Source organism: Xenopus laevis, chromosome 4L, assembly GCF_017654675.1.
Source record: "Xenopus laevis strain J_2021 chromosome 4L, Xenopus_laevis_v10.1, whole genome shotgun sequence".
NCBI lineage: Eukaryota > Metazoa > Chordata > Amphibia > Anura > Pipidae > Xenopus > Xenopus laevis.
Genome location: NC_054377.1, coordinates 112,311,832 through 112,331,835, shown reverse-complemented (window position 1 = coordinate 112,331,835; position 20,004 = coordinate 112,311,832). Strand labels below are relative to the sequence as shown.

General features: G+C 39.4%; 1 protein-coding gene across 16 annotated transcripts in view; it reads left to right on the top strand.

The window, feature by feature from the left end:
- rbfox2.L (RNA binding fox-1 homolog 2 L homeolog) overlaps positions 1-20,004 on the top strand; it is a 176,119-nt gene that overhangs the window by 130,936 nt on the left and 25,179 nt on the right. For 11 of the 16 annotated variants that reach the window (XR_005966769.1, XM_018256642.2, XM_018256643.2 and 8 more), the window contains 4 exons: positions 8,755-8,979; positions 9,788-9,931; positions 10,373-10,426; positions 18,625-18,717. Coding sequence is in view for 15 of the 16 variants with exons in the window: in XM_018256642.2 (XP_018112131.1) it covers positions 8,755-8,979; positions 9,788-9,931; positions 10,373-10,426; positions 18,625-18,717 (516 nt within the window). In the remaining variant the exon portion in view is untranslated. 16 annotated transcript variants of the gene reach the window in all.

Below are 20,004 nucleotides of genomic sequence, written 5' to 3'. Positions count from 1 at the left end.
CAGTTTTGCATTTCACCACCAAGGTAGAATATAGCTGCAAGGGCCCCATTTTACATCTCTTCTCCAAACTTCTTCATTGCATATTCTATTTAGCACATCGGATGTCATTTCTGCTGTTCCAAACTGTGCTGTAGTATCTTACAGTAATGACTGCAGTTAGAACAGAAACTAATGCGAACAAGGCCTTAGGATAAGGGCACACTATGTGATTCGGGGAGATTTAGTCGACTGGCGACTAATCGCCTCGACTTTGCGGCGACCAATCTCCCCAAACACCTTCCCTCACTCTGCGCTGGATAAAATGAAAAATCTTTGGCGCTAATCACACGCGGCGATTCATTTTCCGAAGTTGCCTCACGAGGGTAACTGTCATCGAAATACATTGTTTTCTTTCCCTGGATACAACGTACAATAGTGTTATTAGGGCAATAGTGTAGATATTTTAAATTTATAGTTGGATACAATTTTGCCATGTTTTGCTTGCATTTAGGAAACCATTTTACATTTTTCAGGGGACCAGGAAAAAATATGCAAAATCAGAGAAATGTATTATGGATATTATATAGACGGGACCACAACAAAAATATAAAATGAGGGAAAACTTAATATCAGGAAATTGAGGTTTTACTTTATCACTTTTTGCTTTCTGGCAAACAGATCACAGTAGCCATTATTGTAGGTATTCTAGATATACATCTGATCAACCAATGCCGTGCAGTGAAAAAGAGAATAAAGCTTATCTATATTGTGATTAAAACAACACTAGTAACCATTATGTTTTTTTTTAGTTATGACAGTATCCCTTTAAGTTACAATGCTGTTTGATTGCAGTAATTATACACTCCAGCCCCTACGGAAAAATAGAAGGGAGAAATGCACTTTGTATTTGTGAATAAGTATTCATACCTACATACTTCTTCACTCTGATAGGCTGGCAGTATGGCCAAGATAGTCAAATGGCTCAACCAAATCTGGACATGTATGGCCAGCTTAATGGACATATAATAGTTAGGTGGGGCATGAAGTTGCAAGTAGCGTTTGGTTTCCAAAATACAGCATTTGGAAATAATTGTTTGATTTTCAGGGGGGGGGAATTGACGCTGTCCTATTATCTTGCACCTTCAGGTCAGTCTAAATTGCTAGTGAATATGTAGCAGCAGACATTTTCCCTTTAATAAAATATTCCTAACAATTGAGCAGTTCACACAGGCAGAGGTGGCCCAAGTTAATTGTCACCTGCAACAGAATTACTTTGTACCCTCGTCACCCTCAACAAAAGGTTGCAATCCTCGATACAGGAGTTGCTGTAGAAGTTATTGATCTGTTAATGACTTCCTACATAGTCCATGGGAAGCAATTTTTTAAATATTTGATGTATCCATTTTTATCTTGGGGGAATAAGATGACTAAAAAAGACAAAACCCGAATTTATTGCTATTACCTAATGCATGATGAGAATTGAACTATGCAGACTAACCAGTTTTTTCCCACAATACACACGGCCAACTGGCAGACAAAATGACGGTATCATCCTTAGCCTTCCATTGTTCACAGTGGGCAGGTTTCGGGCCAAAAATTCTCTCTTCAATGTTCTCAGGCCAAAATCTGCCCTGTCCCATCAGGGACAAAATCTTCCCTATTAAAGTCAATGGCTGCCTGCACCTGATGTTTGATTGTTGCTGGTGTTTCTTATCTGCTGTCAGAAAATGCCAACCCTAACCGCCATCCACCTGTCACTGCTCCCAATGCATTTTCTGGCCCGTAATCCACCCCATGTGCACGGTGATATGTGAATGATTTTGATTTCACTGACTGCATGCACACCAGCAGTAAAGCAAAACCTTAGAATGAAATTGACCCAAAAGGGCAACCATGCTAAGGGTGGTGGCACACGGGAAGATTTAGTCGCCTGCAATAAATCTTTGCTACTGCAGGCGACTAATCTTCCCAAAATGCTTTCCAACTGGCAAGAATGTGAATCATCCTTGGCATAATTGTTGCTTCAGTTTTCCAAAGTCACCCAAAGTTTCGTAACAACTTCAGACGACGCCAGTTGGAAGGCATTTCAGGGAGATTAGTCGCCCATAATAGTGAAGATTTATTTCAGGCAACTAAATCTCCAGGCAACTAAATCTCCCTGGATGCCACCACCCTAACTATGAAAGAGGCTGTAGTAGTCATTGTTAAATGAGCCAGAATTGCTTAAAAGAAAGGCAAGTTAATAAACACTGTGCTGTAAAAACGTTTACGTCCATGAGTGACCTGTGGCTTGATGCTGTAGAACAGCAACTTCTGGTATCCCGCTGACAGCTGAAGGGTGTTGCTAGAGGAGTCAGTAAACAAACTCAGCAGTGCCACAGGTTGCCCGAGCCTGTTTTATCATCAGAGTTGAAGTAAATATTGTGTAATATCACCTTTTGTACTTACTTCCTGGTCAGAAGATGGGAATGTTTTATAGAAAGGCGCTGCAGGGAGCAGATCTGCCATTTCATTATACCTCTGGGCTTGTTTCGTTTTTATCTTGAAGGTGCTTGTGTTGTTGTCTTTGACTAAAGGTGCCCTTACTGTTCTCTTATGCAGCATTGTTAGGGAAAATTTTTATCTCTGTTGATTTTATGCTCTTTTACAAATATGATTATCCTTTACATCATCAGCGGCAGTCTGTTTTCTGGCTACATAATTAAAATATGTATGTAAAACCACTGCCAGCTTCCTATTGATTCAATCAGAGAATTAGAATGTGGATATGCTTTACTACAATCAGTGGGGGTCATTTATCAACACTGGGCAAATTTGCCCATGGGCAGTAACCCATGGCAACCAATCAAATTGCTGCATTCATTGTTCTACTTGCAGCTGGCTTTAAAAAGCGAATCACTGATTGGTTGCTATAGGTAACTGCCCATGGGCAAATTTGCCCAGTGTTGATAAATGAGCCCCACTGTGTATCACATGCCTTAAAAGAACACTAACACCAACAAATAAGTGATTTAAAGTAATGAAAAGATCATGTACTGTGGCCCTGCACTGGTAAAACTGATCTGTTTGCTTCAGAAACACTATTATAGTTCATATAAACAAGCTGCTTGTGTAGCAACGGTGGAAACTGAAAAAAGGTTATATGGCACAGGTTAAGTAGAGGATAACCCATTATGTTTTACAGAGCTTATCTGCTGTGTAGAGGTGGCCATAGACGCAAAGATCCGCTCGTTTGGAAACATCGCCAAACGAGCGGATCTTTCCCCGATATGCCATTAACAGGCATGGCTGTATCGGGGGTAATTTGATTACGATGTGCCGTGGGCTCTGGCGGGCTTTGGCGGGATCGGTCTGGTCAAAATCAAACCTGACCGATCGGCCAAACGACCGATCTCCGCCAGACGAAAGATGTCGGCACACGCCACACACAATCCAAAAATCGTACGAATACTCGATTCGTACGATAGGATCTGTGTGTCTATGGCCACCTTTACTTGAGTCTTTGAATGGCTGCCCCCATTGCTACACAGCAGCTTTTTTATATAAACAATAGTAGTGTTTCTGAAGCAAACACAGCTTTACCAGTGCAGGGCAACACTGCATTACTTTAAGTCCAAATCATTTAAAGGGTACAAACTAGCTGAGCATTTTGGGAGTTGTACTTGACAGCAGCACGAGAACCTGGAATACAAATTTTAGTCTGTCCTGACATAAATGGCTACCTATATATCTACTCACAATGTAAGTGTATCTGTATAGGTTCTCACAGAACCCACCTGCGCCAGCAAGGCAGAAGGTACAGTGTGGGGGACAGGAGCTCCTCTTACCTCTTTAATCCGACTGCTCTTCTCCTCCATCTGAAATATTCATACCTCTGCTGAATGATTTAGTGAGTCCCCGGGAAAGAGAGCTGGGGTGTCAGCCTGTCATCTGGACCCAGAGGGGATAGCGAGAGAAAGTGAGGAAAGAAGTATGAGTGGAAAGATGGTAGGAGAATTACACATGTAAGCTGCACTATTATTGTCTTTGGAAAGAGAGCCAAGTTATATCTACCGAACGATCACAGCGGGTCTTTATCTCCAGATCTATCATTCCCCAGCTCTTTTATTTACTTTACTTTCTCTCCTCCTTAACTGCGTTATGGTGTACAGATATACATAGTAGATATGCATTTCTTGCGGTTTTGGGATATACATAGTCATGCAGCCCTTTGAGCAAAGAGTTGTTTCCTGCAAGAGCAAAGCATAAACTGCATTGGTATTACTAGAAAAGGTAAAAACATGATGGTAATCAGATATTATTATTAATTGGCTACCTTTGCCCTTGTATAGTGCCACTAAATGTTGCACAGTACTTTTACACACTTCCTTTTGTGGCAAGAAGTTGACACACAAATCACACTCTGACTTTCCTGAGTCTCAGAGCTGGTGCAGCTGGTGCTGAATTCATTGCACTGACACAATGACACAACTGTGCTGAAATCTCTCCAAAGTGCACAAACCGAAATCTCAGAAACATGTATATAATACACAACCTGTTAAACGTATCCTTATAAACAGTCCTTTGTAACGGTATCAGTTATACTGCTTTCTTAGTGGTTTCACTGTGTCACGTAATTCCTTGAAACTTGTGTACTGTAAAAATATAATGTCCATGGGACTTGTATGTGAATCTAACTTCCAAATATTTTACAATAAGGGGTGTGTTCTATATTTTTTTATTATTATAATATGATTTGCTCCAAATATAATGACTCTCCCCAGTAGATTTTACAATAATGTGTATGTTTTATATTCATTTATTATTATTATTATTATAATGAGATTTGCTCCAAATAAAATGACTCTCCCCCAGTAGACAAACCTCTAATTTAAGGAGCATTACATTTAATTAATTGATGCTCAACAAACACGTGACCAGCATTTTTTTTTTAATAAAGAGTTACAGTGGAACCCCCATTTTACATTTTTCAGGGACCAGAAAAAAATGGTGTAAAATCCAGGAAAATGTAAAATCAGGGAAATTTATTATGCATAATATATAGGTGGGACCACAAAACAACAATGTAAAATGAGGGAAACCTTCAAATCAGGGTATGTAAAATGGGGGTTCTACTGTATCTGTGTTCTCCTGTATAAAATGTTTTTTTAAGTAGCAAAGCTGCCATATGGTTTATACCAACGGATGCAGTTTATTACCCATTTATGCAAATATGTAACAGAAGATTATTTCTACCAAATATGCTATCCTTTGATATATGAATGATTATATAGCAATATAGAAGAATGCTCGGCCTTGTCTAAAACAGAAGAATATTTAACCTGAGTACAGTTTGCTTGGATTTGATTGCATGCGTGTCTCAGTCAGCACACACAGCCTTCTCTTGTTCCTCCTCCCTTACCTTTATTGGCTAGCTGATACCTTGGGGAGGCTAAGCATAAAGAACAAGACCATATTTAGAGTTTTGTCTTTGCTGTGTAATATATCTTTGCCAGACTCTGGCAGGCTATCAGTGCCTCTCATAAAACATATGTTCATCCCAAATAGAACAAGTCAGATGCTGAAATTCTAGTTAAAGGGAAAATTTAATATAAGCTTCCTCATACTGAAGTAAGAAACTTTCTAAATACAATCAATTAAAAATTCTACATAGTTTCTGAAATAATCGAGTTTATATTCACTTATCCTCTTAGCATCTGTTTCTCTTCATTTTGTCTTCATGCAGCAGTTGGGTGTCAGATGAATGATCCAATATATCTTATAGGGGGGATTCTCTTCCCGAGCAGATGTATTAAAGCTCACTCAAATAACTGATTCCAGTACAAACAAAATAATTGCCTTTTGCACAAATTCTGCATGTAGAGAGACAGGATTTCTGGTGATTTTAATAAAGTGAGCTCTAATACATCTTATAGGCAAAAGGAGCCCCTCCCTATAAGATATATTGGATCATGCATCTGACACCCACCTCCTGAATGAAGACAGAATGAGGAGAAACAGATGCTGAGAGAAATAGTGAAGACAAACTTGATTATTTCAGAAATGATGCAGAATATTTAATTGATTGTATTTAGAAAGTTTTTTTATTTCAGTATGCTGAAGTTAATATTAAATTTTTTATTTGGCTACCCCCAACTGTAATCAAACAGCAGTAGTCCCCTAAACCAATTTAACTGCCTTCTTATATAAGGCTGCCTACTTATATAAATATATAAGCCGGACGCTCAAGTGGAAAACACCATCACGGATAAAACCACGTTTCATTTGTGCAGCCAGTGCTGTGGTTTGGGATGAAAGCGCTCCTCCTATAAACAACAATGCAGCATTGGACGTCCGTTCAGCCGCAAACTGCACCCAAGTGCTTCCTGTGGGCTTATGGGATGTACAGCCATTGTGGTCAGAATTCTACATTTCCAAAACAGCCTGCATGTGTATTCTTCAGAGTAACACCGTTTCTAAGCAATATTCTCAGACCCGAATGCTTGGTTGCAGGAGCATCTGTTTTCTTTTATCTTGTTTAATGTTGCTATCATTGCAGCTTTCTTACCTCCCCCATACAAGCCTGACCCTTGGCCCAAATCATTGATATGTCTAGGTCCAATATACCCTGCAGGTCACGAGGTTATAGATCAGGCCTCAGTATTGTGGCCGCTTGCGATAGAACTGATCCTGTAATAGCGCAGTGCCGAGCATTCTCTGCTCCAGACAGACAGCAGTGTGAATGAGTAGACAAGGGAAGAGAGTCTGGATAGCAGAGAGTGTGTGTGAAGGAACTGCTGTGCTGCAGAGATTGCCAGCTGGGCATATAATGAGCCCGTGATTATTAATTCACAATGCATCAGCCACCGCTTGCCTATAAAGCAATCAATGGGTCCTTAAGCCACTGCCTAGAGCCATGTTAGGGTGGGGTATATTAAATCAAGACTATAGTATAAACGGTTGTGCGTTATATGAGAGTGCGCTAAAGCAAATGTAAGCTTGCATATGTGTACTGGCCCATTCTGGCTCCAGCAATCTTCACACGATGCATAGATTGTATGTTCTTCACTGCAGGCTGTGTGTGTGTGTGTGTGTGTTTTGTGGGTGCACTGCTGATCCATTTAGCACTGTGTAAGACATGACATCACTTGTGGAGGAATCTCTGCAGCAAGCCCCCCTCTTCCTATATTCAACCCCAATTCCTCCCATCAGGGAGTCTCAAGTCCTTGTCTGCCCCCCTCCTCTATGCTGCACACAGAATAAATGATAACACTGCAGCACCTCCACAGTCCCTGCTGCTCTCACTGCCCATCAATTTCTAATTCACTAACTGCTCTTTCTCCCACTCCTTTTCCTCCTGTACTATATCCCTCTTACATAGCTCACCCTTCTTTTCTCCAGCACATCTGGCTAATTCATCAACTAATGAATTGAGTGTCACCCTTTCCTTTTCCCTATTGCCTGCTCGTATGTCTCCATGCACTGCCATTGCCCACTCTTCTCTACAATCTTCCATTCACTTGTTCTTTTACCATCATCTCTTTCCTCTCCTTCTCCTAACCTCCCCTTCTTTTTTTCCCCTCTTCTTTTTCGCTGGCTCAGCTGCTTCTCCCCCCCCCTCACCCCAAATCCCATCTATTTCTGGCATCTGCTCACATTTTTAGCTATGGATCATTGTGACTCCAATCGGTTCCAGATGCTGCGGCTCTCCGGGCTCTGCATCCCTCCCAGTCTCGTCCCTCATCTTGTTTCCCTCCCCAATCATTCTCTATTGTCTTTAAGCCTTCTGCCCACCCCCCTCCTGGCCACATGCACGTACATATGTATGCACAGGGCATGATCTTACCTCTCCTCTCAAGGCATACGGATCACATTTCTAGCCAGAAATCCCCCTCTGCTTGCTTCACTGCAATCCTATTATTACTGCTTTGCCTTTTTAAGTTTTTCTTTTTCTACTCTTTCTCATGAGTTACATGTGGCCCTCCAAATCATGTTGAGCTACAACTCCCAGACCCTTCCACAACCACCTTGAGGGCTACAGATGGTGTAGATTTTAATGGATAGAAAGTCAGTTGCTATTTTCTATCATTAATCATGACATTTTGTGAATGGCAGTTCTAATCGTAGGTTACAGCACAGATTTGAAATGAATTTGCTGTCAGCTAGTTTATGGTTGGTGGTGTTGTGCACCAGTGACCCATAAATGTACATAGATTGCCTATAAATTAGTATTAATTGCAGCATAGGTAAGCATTCTTCTAACATGAACAGACAGGGAAATTAAATTCATCGAGTGGGGTGGTATGTAGGTATCAATTTAAAACAACACTATAGGGGTTATGGAAAGTATGTGTGGAAAGTAAAAAAATAAATAAAAAGTGGATTCACTAGTTTTTTGCATAGTTTGCACACCATTTTGGAGCCCAGTTGTGCTGCACTGCTGCTCCCAATAATACAGCTGCACCTGAATTCAGCAACACTGTATACATGAGGGATTGGAGGAGGTGGCACAGAGGTGAACCCCCTTACCCTACCTGCTCCCTAACTTGGCATGGTTTTTTCAGTCTATGGAGGGCATACAAACAGGGCTGACCTGTGCCCACTGATACTTTGCACTGCATTTTTTATCTGACAAAAGCTGCACAGTGCGGCCAAACCCTGGAAAGAAATGCTGTACGAATGAACACTACAGGGAACAACTTATGTGTTGAATGACACTACACATGCATGTTTGAAATGATCAAGGAAATGGCAAAAGATTTTTTATTACGTTTTTTTTTTTAATCTGTATTGCAGGGTAACCAGGAGCCGACAGCTACTCCTGACACTATGGTTCAGCCGTTTGCAGCCATCCCTTTTCCTCCACCACCACAGAATGGACTATCCACAGACTATGGAACCCAGCACACACAGGACTACGCTACTCAATCCACTGAGCATGGGATTCCCTTGTACGGAGGAGGGCAGAGCCTTGCAGAGCACAGCGCCCCAGCTACCAGCACTGCCAATGCATCCAGCACGGTGTGGCTTAACTTACTTTATTTATTATGAATTCCACTCAGAGCATTTTTTTTCTACTGCTCTACCTCACTCTCTCTTTCTCACTAGTTGGCTGCACATCCTTGCTTCTTCCACAAATTGTTTCCTGTTCCTCATAATGTGCAATAACAGAACCCCCTGGTTTCCTTCCTTACTATGGCACATGATCAATGTTATCAAACTGGAAATCCTCTGTGGAGCTACAACTTGCATTTGGTTTACCTACCACTGTCTATGTTGTTGGTGCTGGGAGTTATAGTTCATACAGATAGAAGGCTATTATTAAGTTAATTTTCTTTGAAATTTCTAAATGACACATTTAAATACCTCTGGTGTAAATGGAAATGCATGATTTGCTGAATGGGCACACTTTAATAGTGGTGATGCCTGCATACCCACCTTTTTGTGATTGCTGCCAGATTTCTTTCCATGGTATATATTTCTTGGGTCAAAGATTTCACATGGATATGGAAATGTAAGGTTAACTGACTGAAGCAGTAATCAAGCCTTTTGTAAAGCTTAATTATCTGCATTGCCATCACTTTGCTTACAACGTGTGTTGTAAAATGTAAGGATATTAGAAGTCACCGAGGGCTTCCATATTGAAATAAAGGCAGCATGCCTGTACACAAAGTGCCTTTATAAGATTATGGAACTCTAACTCTCATAGATGTTCATAACAAATCAGCTTTTATCATATACAGTATACATCTTGAGCCCTTTCTAGTCACTCTATTTCTTGCAGTACAACCATGGTTGTTAAACTCTGTTTTCTCCTGTTTTTTCCTAGCAGACAGATGGCTCACAGACAGAGGGACAGCAATCACAGACACAAAACAATGAAAATAGTGAAACCAAAGCCTCCCCGAAAAGGCTTCACGTTTCCAATATCCCTTTCCGATTCCGGGACCCAGACCTGCGCCAAATGTTTGGAGTGAGTCTCCTAACCCCCCTTTATTTCATTGCAGGGTAGCTTGATGTCTTGCTTGCTAAATTTGGGATTGCAAACTTGCAGTATTTGTTATTTTACTATGCCTGCACCTGCCTGTGAATGATGTAGTGGTAGTTAAGCAAAAGCTATTTGGCTGCAGGTGTTGGAATAATTAGGACACAATATGGGTTTGTGGAAAAGAATTCTGGGAAATTCTTAAGGCAAATGAAACACAAGCATCAACTTTCCTTTAAAAAGAAAAAAAATTCTGAAAGAAAAACAGCTGGAAGAATATCCATTTTCAATGAGATATGTCTCTATCTAGCTTCTAACATGTGAATGAAATATTCCTAGGCTCATTTTCTTAGGATGAGCTAATGCATGAGTAGAACTTTCCCTTTATAGATTCAATTAATTATTGAAGCTTTTCTCTCCTCTCTGCAGCAATTTGGCAAAATTCTTGATGTGGAAATCATATTTAACGAGCGAGGCTCCAAGGTAAGCTGCTTCTTTCTACATTTTAGCATTAAATTTTAATCCTGGTTTTGACCACTTTCAAAAACGCCTTTGCACTGTTTAAGCTTTAGTGCAGTAAATGGCAGCTTCTAGATTTCCTCAGGGATGCTGGGGAAGGCTCTGTGTATGCGTCAGGTCATTTTATAAGGCATTTTTATAAGGCATCCTATGTAGATCTGCAAATCTGTTATTTCTTTAAATGTAATAAAATGTTGAAGGAATGGTTATAACACAACAAAATGTAATTAATTGTTAACATTTATGGCTGAGGGCTTATCAAAATATTCTTTGAAGCTTTATCTGTCTGTTTTTAAACACACATACACAGAGCTTCCATCCACCCTGCAGGATGTGATTCTATTGCCTGAAAGCCGTGAGATGGCCAGTAGAAGCACAAACTGAGACTGTTAAATTAGTATTGCAACTCAGCCTTTTATGGGCTATGGCACATGGGAGATTTCAGGAGCTTAGTAGCACCAGAGGTGGTCAAAAGTTGCACTCATTTTTTCCTATGTGAATAGCCAAAAGTGCTTATTTAAGAATTACTTGAAAGCATGTCTGTCCTCATTTTTGGGAAACAATCACCTGATGGGATTGACTTAGAAGGTAATGGGGGTGTTTTGGTGGTGTGTCTTTGGGCTACTAAAAAACTTAGCGGGCACTTGAAATCACCCTTGTGGCATTTCCTAAAGGGAAGAGGTGGCATTGAAAAGGCTGCACCAGACAGAGTTGATGCATTCTTTTAGTTGTCCTAAACATTTGTGGTCCTTTTTGCAAATCATTTGGTTGATACTGACAAGTACCTACAAGAAGTAAGTGATATTAACTAGTTTGTTCTCTTCTGCATTTTCTGCTGTCACATTAGCAAACTTCAGAGAGCAAAGGAAGCTGACACCAGAAAACGGCACAGGAATTTTCATGTAGACTGACAGAAAAGCCTCAGGGCCACTCATGTTTAGGCACTGGTGCCCTTTGATTTTCAGTAATGCTGGGCCTTCGCTCACAGTTTAGTACTTTGAACTAAAGTTTAAAAAAAAAAAATACATTTAGAGAAAATTTGTAGCATTAAGGAATGATACATTTCTATTTTCATATGGCATAGACACTTGAGGGCAAACAACACTTCTCCTTTGTTTATTGTCTCCAAATACTCTTCAGAAGGAATTTCAGTTAAAAAAAAATGTTTCTGTTGCTGTTTCCAATCATACACTTTCCTTATTGTACTATTGAATGAGTGTCAACCTTCCATTATTAAATGCTGTGCTATGTGTCTCATCATATCACACAGCTCTAAATTTACTCATAATACCCTAACACTTTTACAGCAAGCAGCACATATAGAAGTGTGTGACAAATTTCCTTTGCAGAAACTTTTGCAGGTTATAAAGGCAAAGAGCTTAAGCTGAATATATGTTATATGTATGAAAGAACAAATTGAAGAACACTGAGAAATATTTATATTAGCCTATATACTTATAAAGTAAATGGGCATTACCTCTTATGACTATTGTTCACTGCTCACAAGAGCTTATAGTCAGTATTTTTAAGATGCCATTTAGTTAATTAATACAAATCTATGCTTTATTTGAGACTGATTTCCTTATGATGGGCAGAGGAGGATTTTCTATCTATCCTTGGAAAGAGGACAGTTTGTGCTCTCCATCAAATCAGAAGCCCACCCACAGTCTATCTGGCAGCTTCCGCATGTAGCCTGGCAGAACAGACAACAAAGCTTCATGTAGGGGTCACTTTAAACTCCTGAAATATACAGTATACATGATATTATAAAAGCACAGTATCTAGATAAGTTGAGATTCTAACAACTCTGCTGAGATTTTCTAGGATGTATCTGGCTGTTTTAGTGAAATAGATGAAATAAATAAAAAAAATAAATAAATAAAGCCTGCATTGCAGTTCAAATTCTACTGATAGATAAGAAAAACCAAAGGAAGCTGTGGCTTCCCATTGTGTTACCGGCTAGTAGAGAGATGCTCACCACACAGACTCATCTTCACAAGGACTAAAAAGTGAGACGAGTGACTGGAGCAGCAGTTTTTTGTCATTAATGCTGTGCTGCCAAATAAAATACAGCTGCAAAATGCACACCAGTTTATTGCCTCTGCAGCCCCACCAGCCATTTGTAATACCGTTTCAGAGCTTTTTCCTTGGTTTCACCTTAAATCTTTACACCAGGGATATTCTGCCTTCTCTTGTTAAACCTCAATTTGCTTGTGTTAAGAATTTTAATTCAATAATACCTGAAGGAATGAACACTGGCCACCCCTGCTTTATATATCTTGTGAGAATATTGACAGTCAAGGTGCAGTAACCCTTAGACACCAATTAAAAAGTTTCTGTGATTGTTGTGCTGCAGTACAGTTCGTCTTGGTTATTATAGGTTCCTGCTGCAAATTTGCACCTATATAAGTCAATGCCCAGATAAAAATTTTAATAAAACTGTCAGCATAGAGAAAAGTAATTAAGTTTCCATGAAGCCAAATAAAGCATTTAAAAAAAAAAAAAAAAAATCATAGAACTGTATTTATGGCCCTTTTTACACCCCCACAGCCAGCCGCCATTCTGGGACTGCAACCCAGAAACATGATCTGCAGCGAGGAAAATGAAGTTATGGCCTCGATTAGATCATTACTGGAAGGCTGGATAACTCCTTTTAGGAGTCTGATGATGTGTTATGTGCTGGCGGAGAGAAAAACAGAAATGACTAATCCATAGCAGGAGAACAAGCAGCTGAAAAGAGGGTGTGCTGTGGGATGCCAAGGCCTTAATGGGTACAAGGGTTGAGGAATCCCAGTACTGTCAAAACATAGAAAGAAATGATTACTGCCATATGTCCAACTTTTCATTTCTTCCTTCATCTCGCTCCATGTTTTTTTTTTTTTTTACATTATAAATTTGATGCCGTTTTTTCTATTTCCAAGTGTCTTGCCAAAATAATATTATTGCCTATCCCATGGCCACATTCTAAGTAGGCTTCAGAGCAGGCATCTTTATATCAGGATTCCATGCCACTCTTGCTTAATAGTTATGTTTCTGTTTTATTAAAAAAAAAACTGGTGAGCACAGCCCTCTAATTTTGCCATCAGGGATTTGGCCCAAGAGGTGCTATGATTGCTGACCAATAAAATGAGGAAATCTACACAGGTCCTTTCCCATTGACCACAATGGGTGATTGCCACCCTCAAAAAATATATTCACCGGCAATTGCTCAACGAGGGCTTCTCACAGCACTCCCGTTTGCAATTAATGGGAAGTAACCTGCGGTAATTCTCATTCTGATTGATATTGTGATCGGTGCTATAGTGGAGGTGATCAGAGCCCCCATGTGCCATAGCTCTGATGGTTTCAGGTCATCCATGGAAAAACGCAGCCACTTTTTATATAAAGGTTTTGCAAAATAGCTGCCTTTTCTTAAATTTAACAGCCAATCAATTGACTTTGTCTGAGATACATATATAAATGTCACTCATTCTGCTTTCTTCTCCACAGCTGGTTTAATTTTAACAAATTTAACCCCATGCTCCTGCTCCCTTCCCCCTCCCTCTTTCTGGAATTGTGTCAGGAAAATACATTTGATACGTGGCAGTTTGATTATTTCCAGGTTCTTTCCTGAGCCAGCATTTAGCTAATGGTAAAATCTGGAATAGATCACACTGTTCCATGAAAGTAGCTTTGCTTCTAGCCCTGCGTTATTAAATGTGTGGGCCTAGTTTGGGGGGGAATGGTGCCGCTGATTGGCTTCTGTCACATCACTTCCTGGCTGAACAGATGGTATAGCAATGTCTGCTCCCAGTATACCTATATAAAGAAATGAATTTTCAGCAAAGGCATTGCAGAAGCACTTTACATCAGCATACTGTATATGCATCAGACTCTCAGAACGTCATATGGCCAGTTTGTGCCCTTTAATTATTTAGCCACAAAACTGCCCCCCTTTCTCCTTCCTTGTTTGTATTTGCCTTACTGGTATAGAACATTTTTGAAAGACTACACATATATTGTTCTGCTAAACAGTTAATAATTACTGAAACTCCGTAAACTCCCTCCATTTTCAAGCTCCCCACGCCCACCCCCCAGTAATTGCCAGTTGGATTAATTCCCAATTTGCCTTGTTTGACCATAAAAGGTTCCTACTCAGGCTTGCTGCTTATTAAATTTGATGTTCTATAAGGTTAAGTGCTTCTGCAAACTCTGGCATTTCAAGGTTTTGGAGCGGAATTCTTTTTGCTGAATATATAGATATACAGATATAGGTAATTTGTATAAAGAAGTGAAACGTTTCTGAATGATATCGCAAACATTCTGACAAAGGATTTTTTCCCTCCACTCCCATTTCTCAAAAAGAAAGTCCATGTTATATATAAGTATGTAGTGTTTTTATCAATGAAAAAAAAAAACAGATTACTCTTATTAGTCTTAAAACATTGTACAGAACTTGTCCCTCAGTCTGACCATATAGTGTTTGGGGTAAAATCCTTTCAATGTTAATTTTTGTGATATGATTTGGAGTCTAATGTTCAAAAAATGTTAACTGCGTAAATCTCTTTCTCTCAATTTTTTGTTTTCATAATTTCCTTTTATGTTCTTATTTGTGTTTTTTGATAATATTTTGTATTCTGAACAGTCCGTAGGAGGCGCAAACCCTTCTCCGTTATAAATTAACATTTACAGTTTCATGGTAAATTTTTACTTTCTCAGACAGGGAACATGCACATTCCTCATCTTTCTCTCATTGTCCCCATCTTCCTCTCTTTCTCTTTTTTTTTTTTATACTTTTTTTTATTTTTCTATTTTATTTCTGCTTACATTATATTTCACTTTCTGAAGAATTTAATGTAACTGGAACCAATTTGAAGCTGTGAGTTAAAGCTGAGGGTTTGGACTATTCGGAATTTACAGGAGGGATCGGTATTTCAATTTCCATTGCACATACAGTATAACTGGTTAGAATCTTTGCGTGGGAGGCCATTATTATGCTTTATCTTTTTAACAGCAAATAAAATATGGAGTAGTGTTATAATCAGCACAAATAGCAGACATTATACAAGATGCTTGAGCTGACCTGTAGAAGTAAGTGGTTACAAAAATATTTATAGCTTGGGCGATTAACTAACTTAGCCCAGGCCCAAGTATTTAGCTGTATCCTGAAATCTAAAATAAAGCTGATAATGCCTAGCTAACCAGCACAATGGTGGCCCTGCCTTATATAAAACATATTAATGACATATTCAAATAAAAACACTTTCCAGAAATGTGGAGAATTATTGACAGCAAAACAAGTGATTGGGGCATTTTGGATTCCTGGTGTTACTGCCAATTTAGAGAGATGGCACATGGGTCGTCTGCATTAAATCTCTTCCAGCATGGGCGACATAAACATCTAAAGATGCTTTTCATTGGTGTCAGTGTGAAAACTGGTTGTAAAACATTTGTATTGTATAAATACCTTCTCCTGCATTTTCTGCACTTCTGCTGTATAAATGTTTTACCGCCTTTAAATTCACACACACACACAGCGCAAAGGTATCTTCAGACATTTTGATGTCTGCCCTGGAGGAGACTTAGCGTGGGTCACAAAATATGTATTATGCCTTTGCCCCTTTAAGGGATACTGTCATTGGGGAAAAATGTTTTGTTTTTTTTTAAAAAAAATAAATAAATATCGGTTAATAGTGGTGCTCCAGCAGAATTCTGCACTGAAATCCGTTTCTCAAAAAAGCAGACAGATTTTTTTTTATATTTAATTACGAAATCTGACATGGGGCTAGACATATTGTCAGTTTCCCAGCAGCCCCCAACAATGGGAAGGTAACCAGATAGCAGCTCCCTAACACAGGATAACAGCTGCCTGGTAGATCAAAGAACAACATAAATGAATAGTAAAATCCAGGTCCCACTGCAACTTTTAGTTATATTGAGTAGTAGAAACAACAGCCTGCCAGAAAGCAGTTCCATTTTAAGTGCTGACTCTTTCTGAAAGCATATGACCAGGCAAAATGATCTTAGATGGCAGTCTACACACCAATATTACAACTAAAATAAAAATACACTTGCTGGTTCAGGAATTACATATTACATGATAGAGTGAATTATTTGCAGTGAAAACAGTGTAGTTTAGAAATAAAAACTACCTCATAAAAATTATGATAGAATCCCTTTGGGGTGCAGGGGAGTTTTGATAGATGTTATAAGAAGGTAATATGTGCTTCTGACATACAGTATAGGCATTTTTGGTTTTGCAGGGCAAGCACAGCGTTTTCCAGAATTAGAGGGGTTTTCTTGGTAATAATGGGTTAGATGAAAAGCCTGAGCTGTAATATTCGCAGACTGATTCCATATCGTAGCAAACCTTTGAGAATGATTTATATTGCTCTGAGTTTTTGCTTACTGTAAATATAACAAACACTAAGATGGGAAGAGTAGGACAAAGGCACTGAGCACAAGCTTTTTGTAGAAAGTTGTTGCCATAACGGGGTAATATACACCTGTGTTCATCATGACTTCAAAATAGGTCTTGTGTTAAAACTTCTTTCTGCCTATTGTTTTTTTTTTTAAAAAAATTGCTTGCACTGCTCCGTGTTGAACAGCTAAAGGAAATGTTTCATTTTCCACCTTCCTTGTTCTTTAAAGGAAGGGCAGGAGAAGGTAATTCAATTGAATCACAGATAAAGCCCTTCTAAAAGAAACGCCTTATCTTGAGTCACAGGTAACAGCTGAGGGAAAGGAGACTCTACTTAATACAGAGCAAATTATGTCCTGCAGAGGGAGGAAAAGAAGACAAATCACATGTTGTCTATTTATTTTGCTCATGTTTATCATAGGTGTATAGAAATAGTACCAGTAAATGGCCTACAATAGGGGAAAATATCAGAAATATGGGCTGCAAACTTAGTGTGGACATTGATCTGCAGTACACTGTCTGGCTATGTGTAATCTGCACTTTCCATTACATCAGAGCCCCTGACACTTCATGATGAATGTGCTCCAATGGCCATGTCTGACTGGCTAGGTGCTGCTAGGGAGGAAGGGGGATCTCAGTGCTACCCTCCTTTTATACATGTCACACCTGCTTATTCTGTCATACAGTTAACCTTCCCTCACGGAATGTAATTGGTAGTCACTCATTTAATCAGATGATATAAGAAAAAAATTATTAAAGTAAATTCGAGAGTGAGCAGTTGATCCTTGCAGCTTGCCTCTCTCTCTCACACACACACACCCTCTCTCTTACTTACTCACTCACACACTCTCTCTCCCTCTCACTGTCTCTCATTTGCACAGTAATAACAAATACAATTGTTGGAGCACAGAGTGGCACTATAGCTATCTCTGAATGAAAATTACGTCCCACTTCCATTTTATTTCACATGGCTCCACATAATCACTCTAAATTCTCATTTGTTTTTTAAATAAGGCCTACTTAACCATTAGCTGCTTAAATTCATATAACTGGTCTCTTAGGTGGGTCGATGATGCTGGCTAATGCAGTGACTCACGTAGGGATAAATGGAGGGCAACGCTGAGCATTTTGTTTCCTGTCCTACGAGCTAGAAAATACTGATCGGGTATAAAAAAAATGCCATTACTTTTAACCTTGTAGCTACTGCTCTCACATCCATTGGACTCATCATTCTGTAATCAGTAAATTCCATTATGTATTAAAGTCCAGAGGGATGTTAGTGTATTAGCAAAGACTCTTATGCTCTCAATGGGGGTAATGAATAATAATAATATTGTGCGCCCTTTGGAATGCCTGAGCCTGTCCTGTATTTCGTCTAGCCCAGATCCACACAGTACCCAGTTTACATTGGACTATTCCAATTCTTTTATACAATGATTTATTTTGTCCTCTATCTTTTGCTTCCCAGAGATCTCCTCACTTTCTCACTCCCCCCCCCCTTCAACACTGCATGTGTCTGAGCAGCATCAATATGACAAAAAGTGCTGTGTTTTCTGATCTTTCACTGTCGCCAAGTTAAAAAATACATAATAATAATACAAACGTTGACTTTTTCATGTTTTATTTTAAGTTTCAATTCTGGCTCTCTAGCGGCTGATGTTTTTACGTGCCCCCTTCCTTCCACCCTCTACGCTCCCTATCTTTCTTCTCTCCCCCTTCCCTTCTCTAATGATTTGCATGTATGTCTCCCCTTTGCACGCAGGGTTTTGGTTTTGTAACTTTTGAAACTAGCGCGGATGCTGACCGGGCCCGGGAGAAATTGCACAGCACGGTGGTTGAGGGGCGAAAAATCGAGGTGCATGTCTTTACCTGAAACTGAAAGATTGCCAATTGCAGGCAGCTGCACCCCACTCTTTCCTTCCACCCTCTTCTCCCTTTTCTCTTCACCTTCTCTATCCCAGACCACTCTCCATTTGGCTCTCTTGCTCTGACTTCAGTTTTTCTGTGGACTTTGCAAATGCCTGGCTGTATGTCTCCTGTTTTCTCTTTCGTTCACTGTCTCCAAGATGTGCACCATCTTTTCCTATTCCCAGTGCCTTCTTTTCTTCAAGCTTGCAAGCTCTGTTTTGTCACCTTTCTCCTGAAATTCTCCCAATTTATTTGTTTAACCCAAACTCTCTTGATTCGTCGTCATTTCCTGCTTGTATATTTTATTGTGCAATCTACTCTTTATTCTGCTGATGTCTTAGTTGTACTTTTTCTTTTGCTTGTATGTGTGTCCTATTAGGCCTTGCTTGCTTATTAATTGTTGACTGTTTACTAATTATGTTTTGTCTGCTGGCTTTACCTGTTCATTATCATGTTTGTTATTGTGCTGCTTTCTTCTGTTTTTCCTCTCTATAGCTTCTTTAACAGAAGCTCATGGTGCTGACTTTCTTATTGTGGGGCAAAATACACCTGTATTCAACACTGGTTTCAGTGTAAATATGGTCTGCCTATTGTTTAATTTAAAACTGTATATTTTGTTATTTATGGAAGTATAAAAAAAGAATGGTTAAACTGTATGCCTGCTTACTTCTTTACTCATAAATGTGGGGAGGATTATATGATTACACTCACGTTTTCTTTGGTAGCGCCCTGTCTACTGAATTCAGGGATTACCAGTCAGGCTTATGGTACACAAGGCACTCTGATCAATTCTACACTAGTTGTGATATTTCCCACTGGGGAGAGAATTACATTTTTGCACATAAATGTGGTGATTTTACTTGTATGGTGATCAAAATATCTCATGTACCATAGCATATATGCTACAGGCACAAAGACAGCTTTAAGGGTAAGAAAGGAGTTTTTGATCCATCTTTCCAATGAACTGAGAGGAGGAATTTAAATGTAAGTAAAGCAGGTTCTATTTGCAGTGGGCTAAAGTACCTCCTGCTGTAAATGATAAGAATTTGTTTTAGATGCGTCCCATGCCATATAAACACGAGGCAGCAGAAATGGAATTCCGTTTCAAAATGGAATGCATTTAATATTATTGACTGGTAGATTTGGGCAGAGTAAAGCAGCAACATATTAGCAGTGAGTTTGTGAAGGCAGGTAGAATATTTGCCAGTTAAGTTTTTAATACACTTTGGGGATA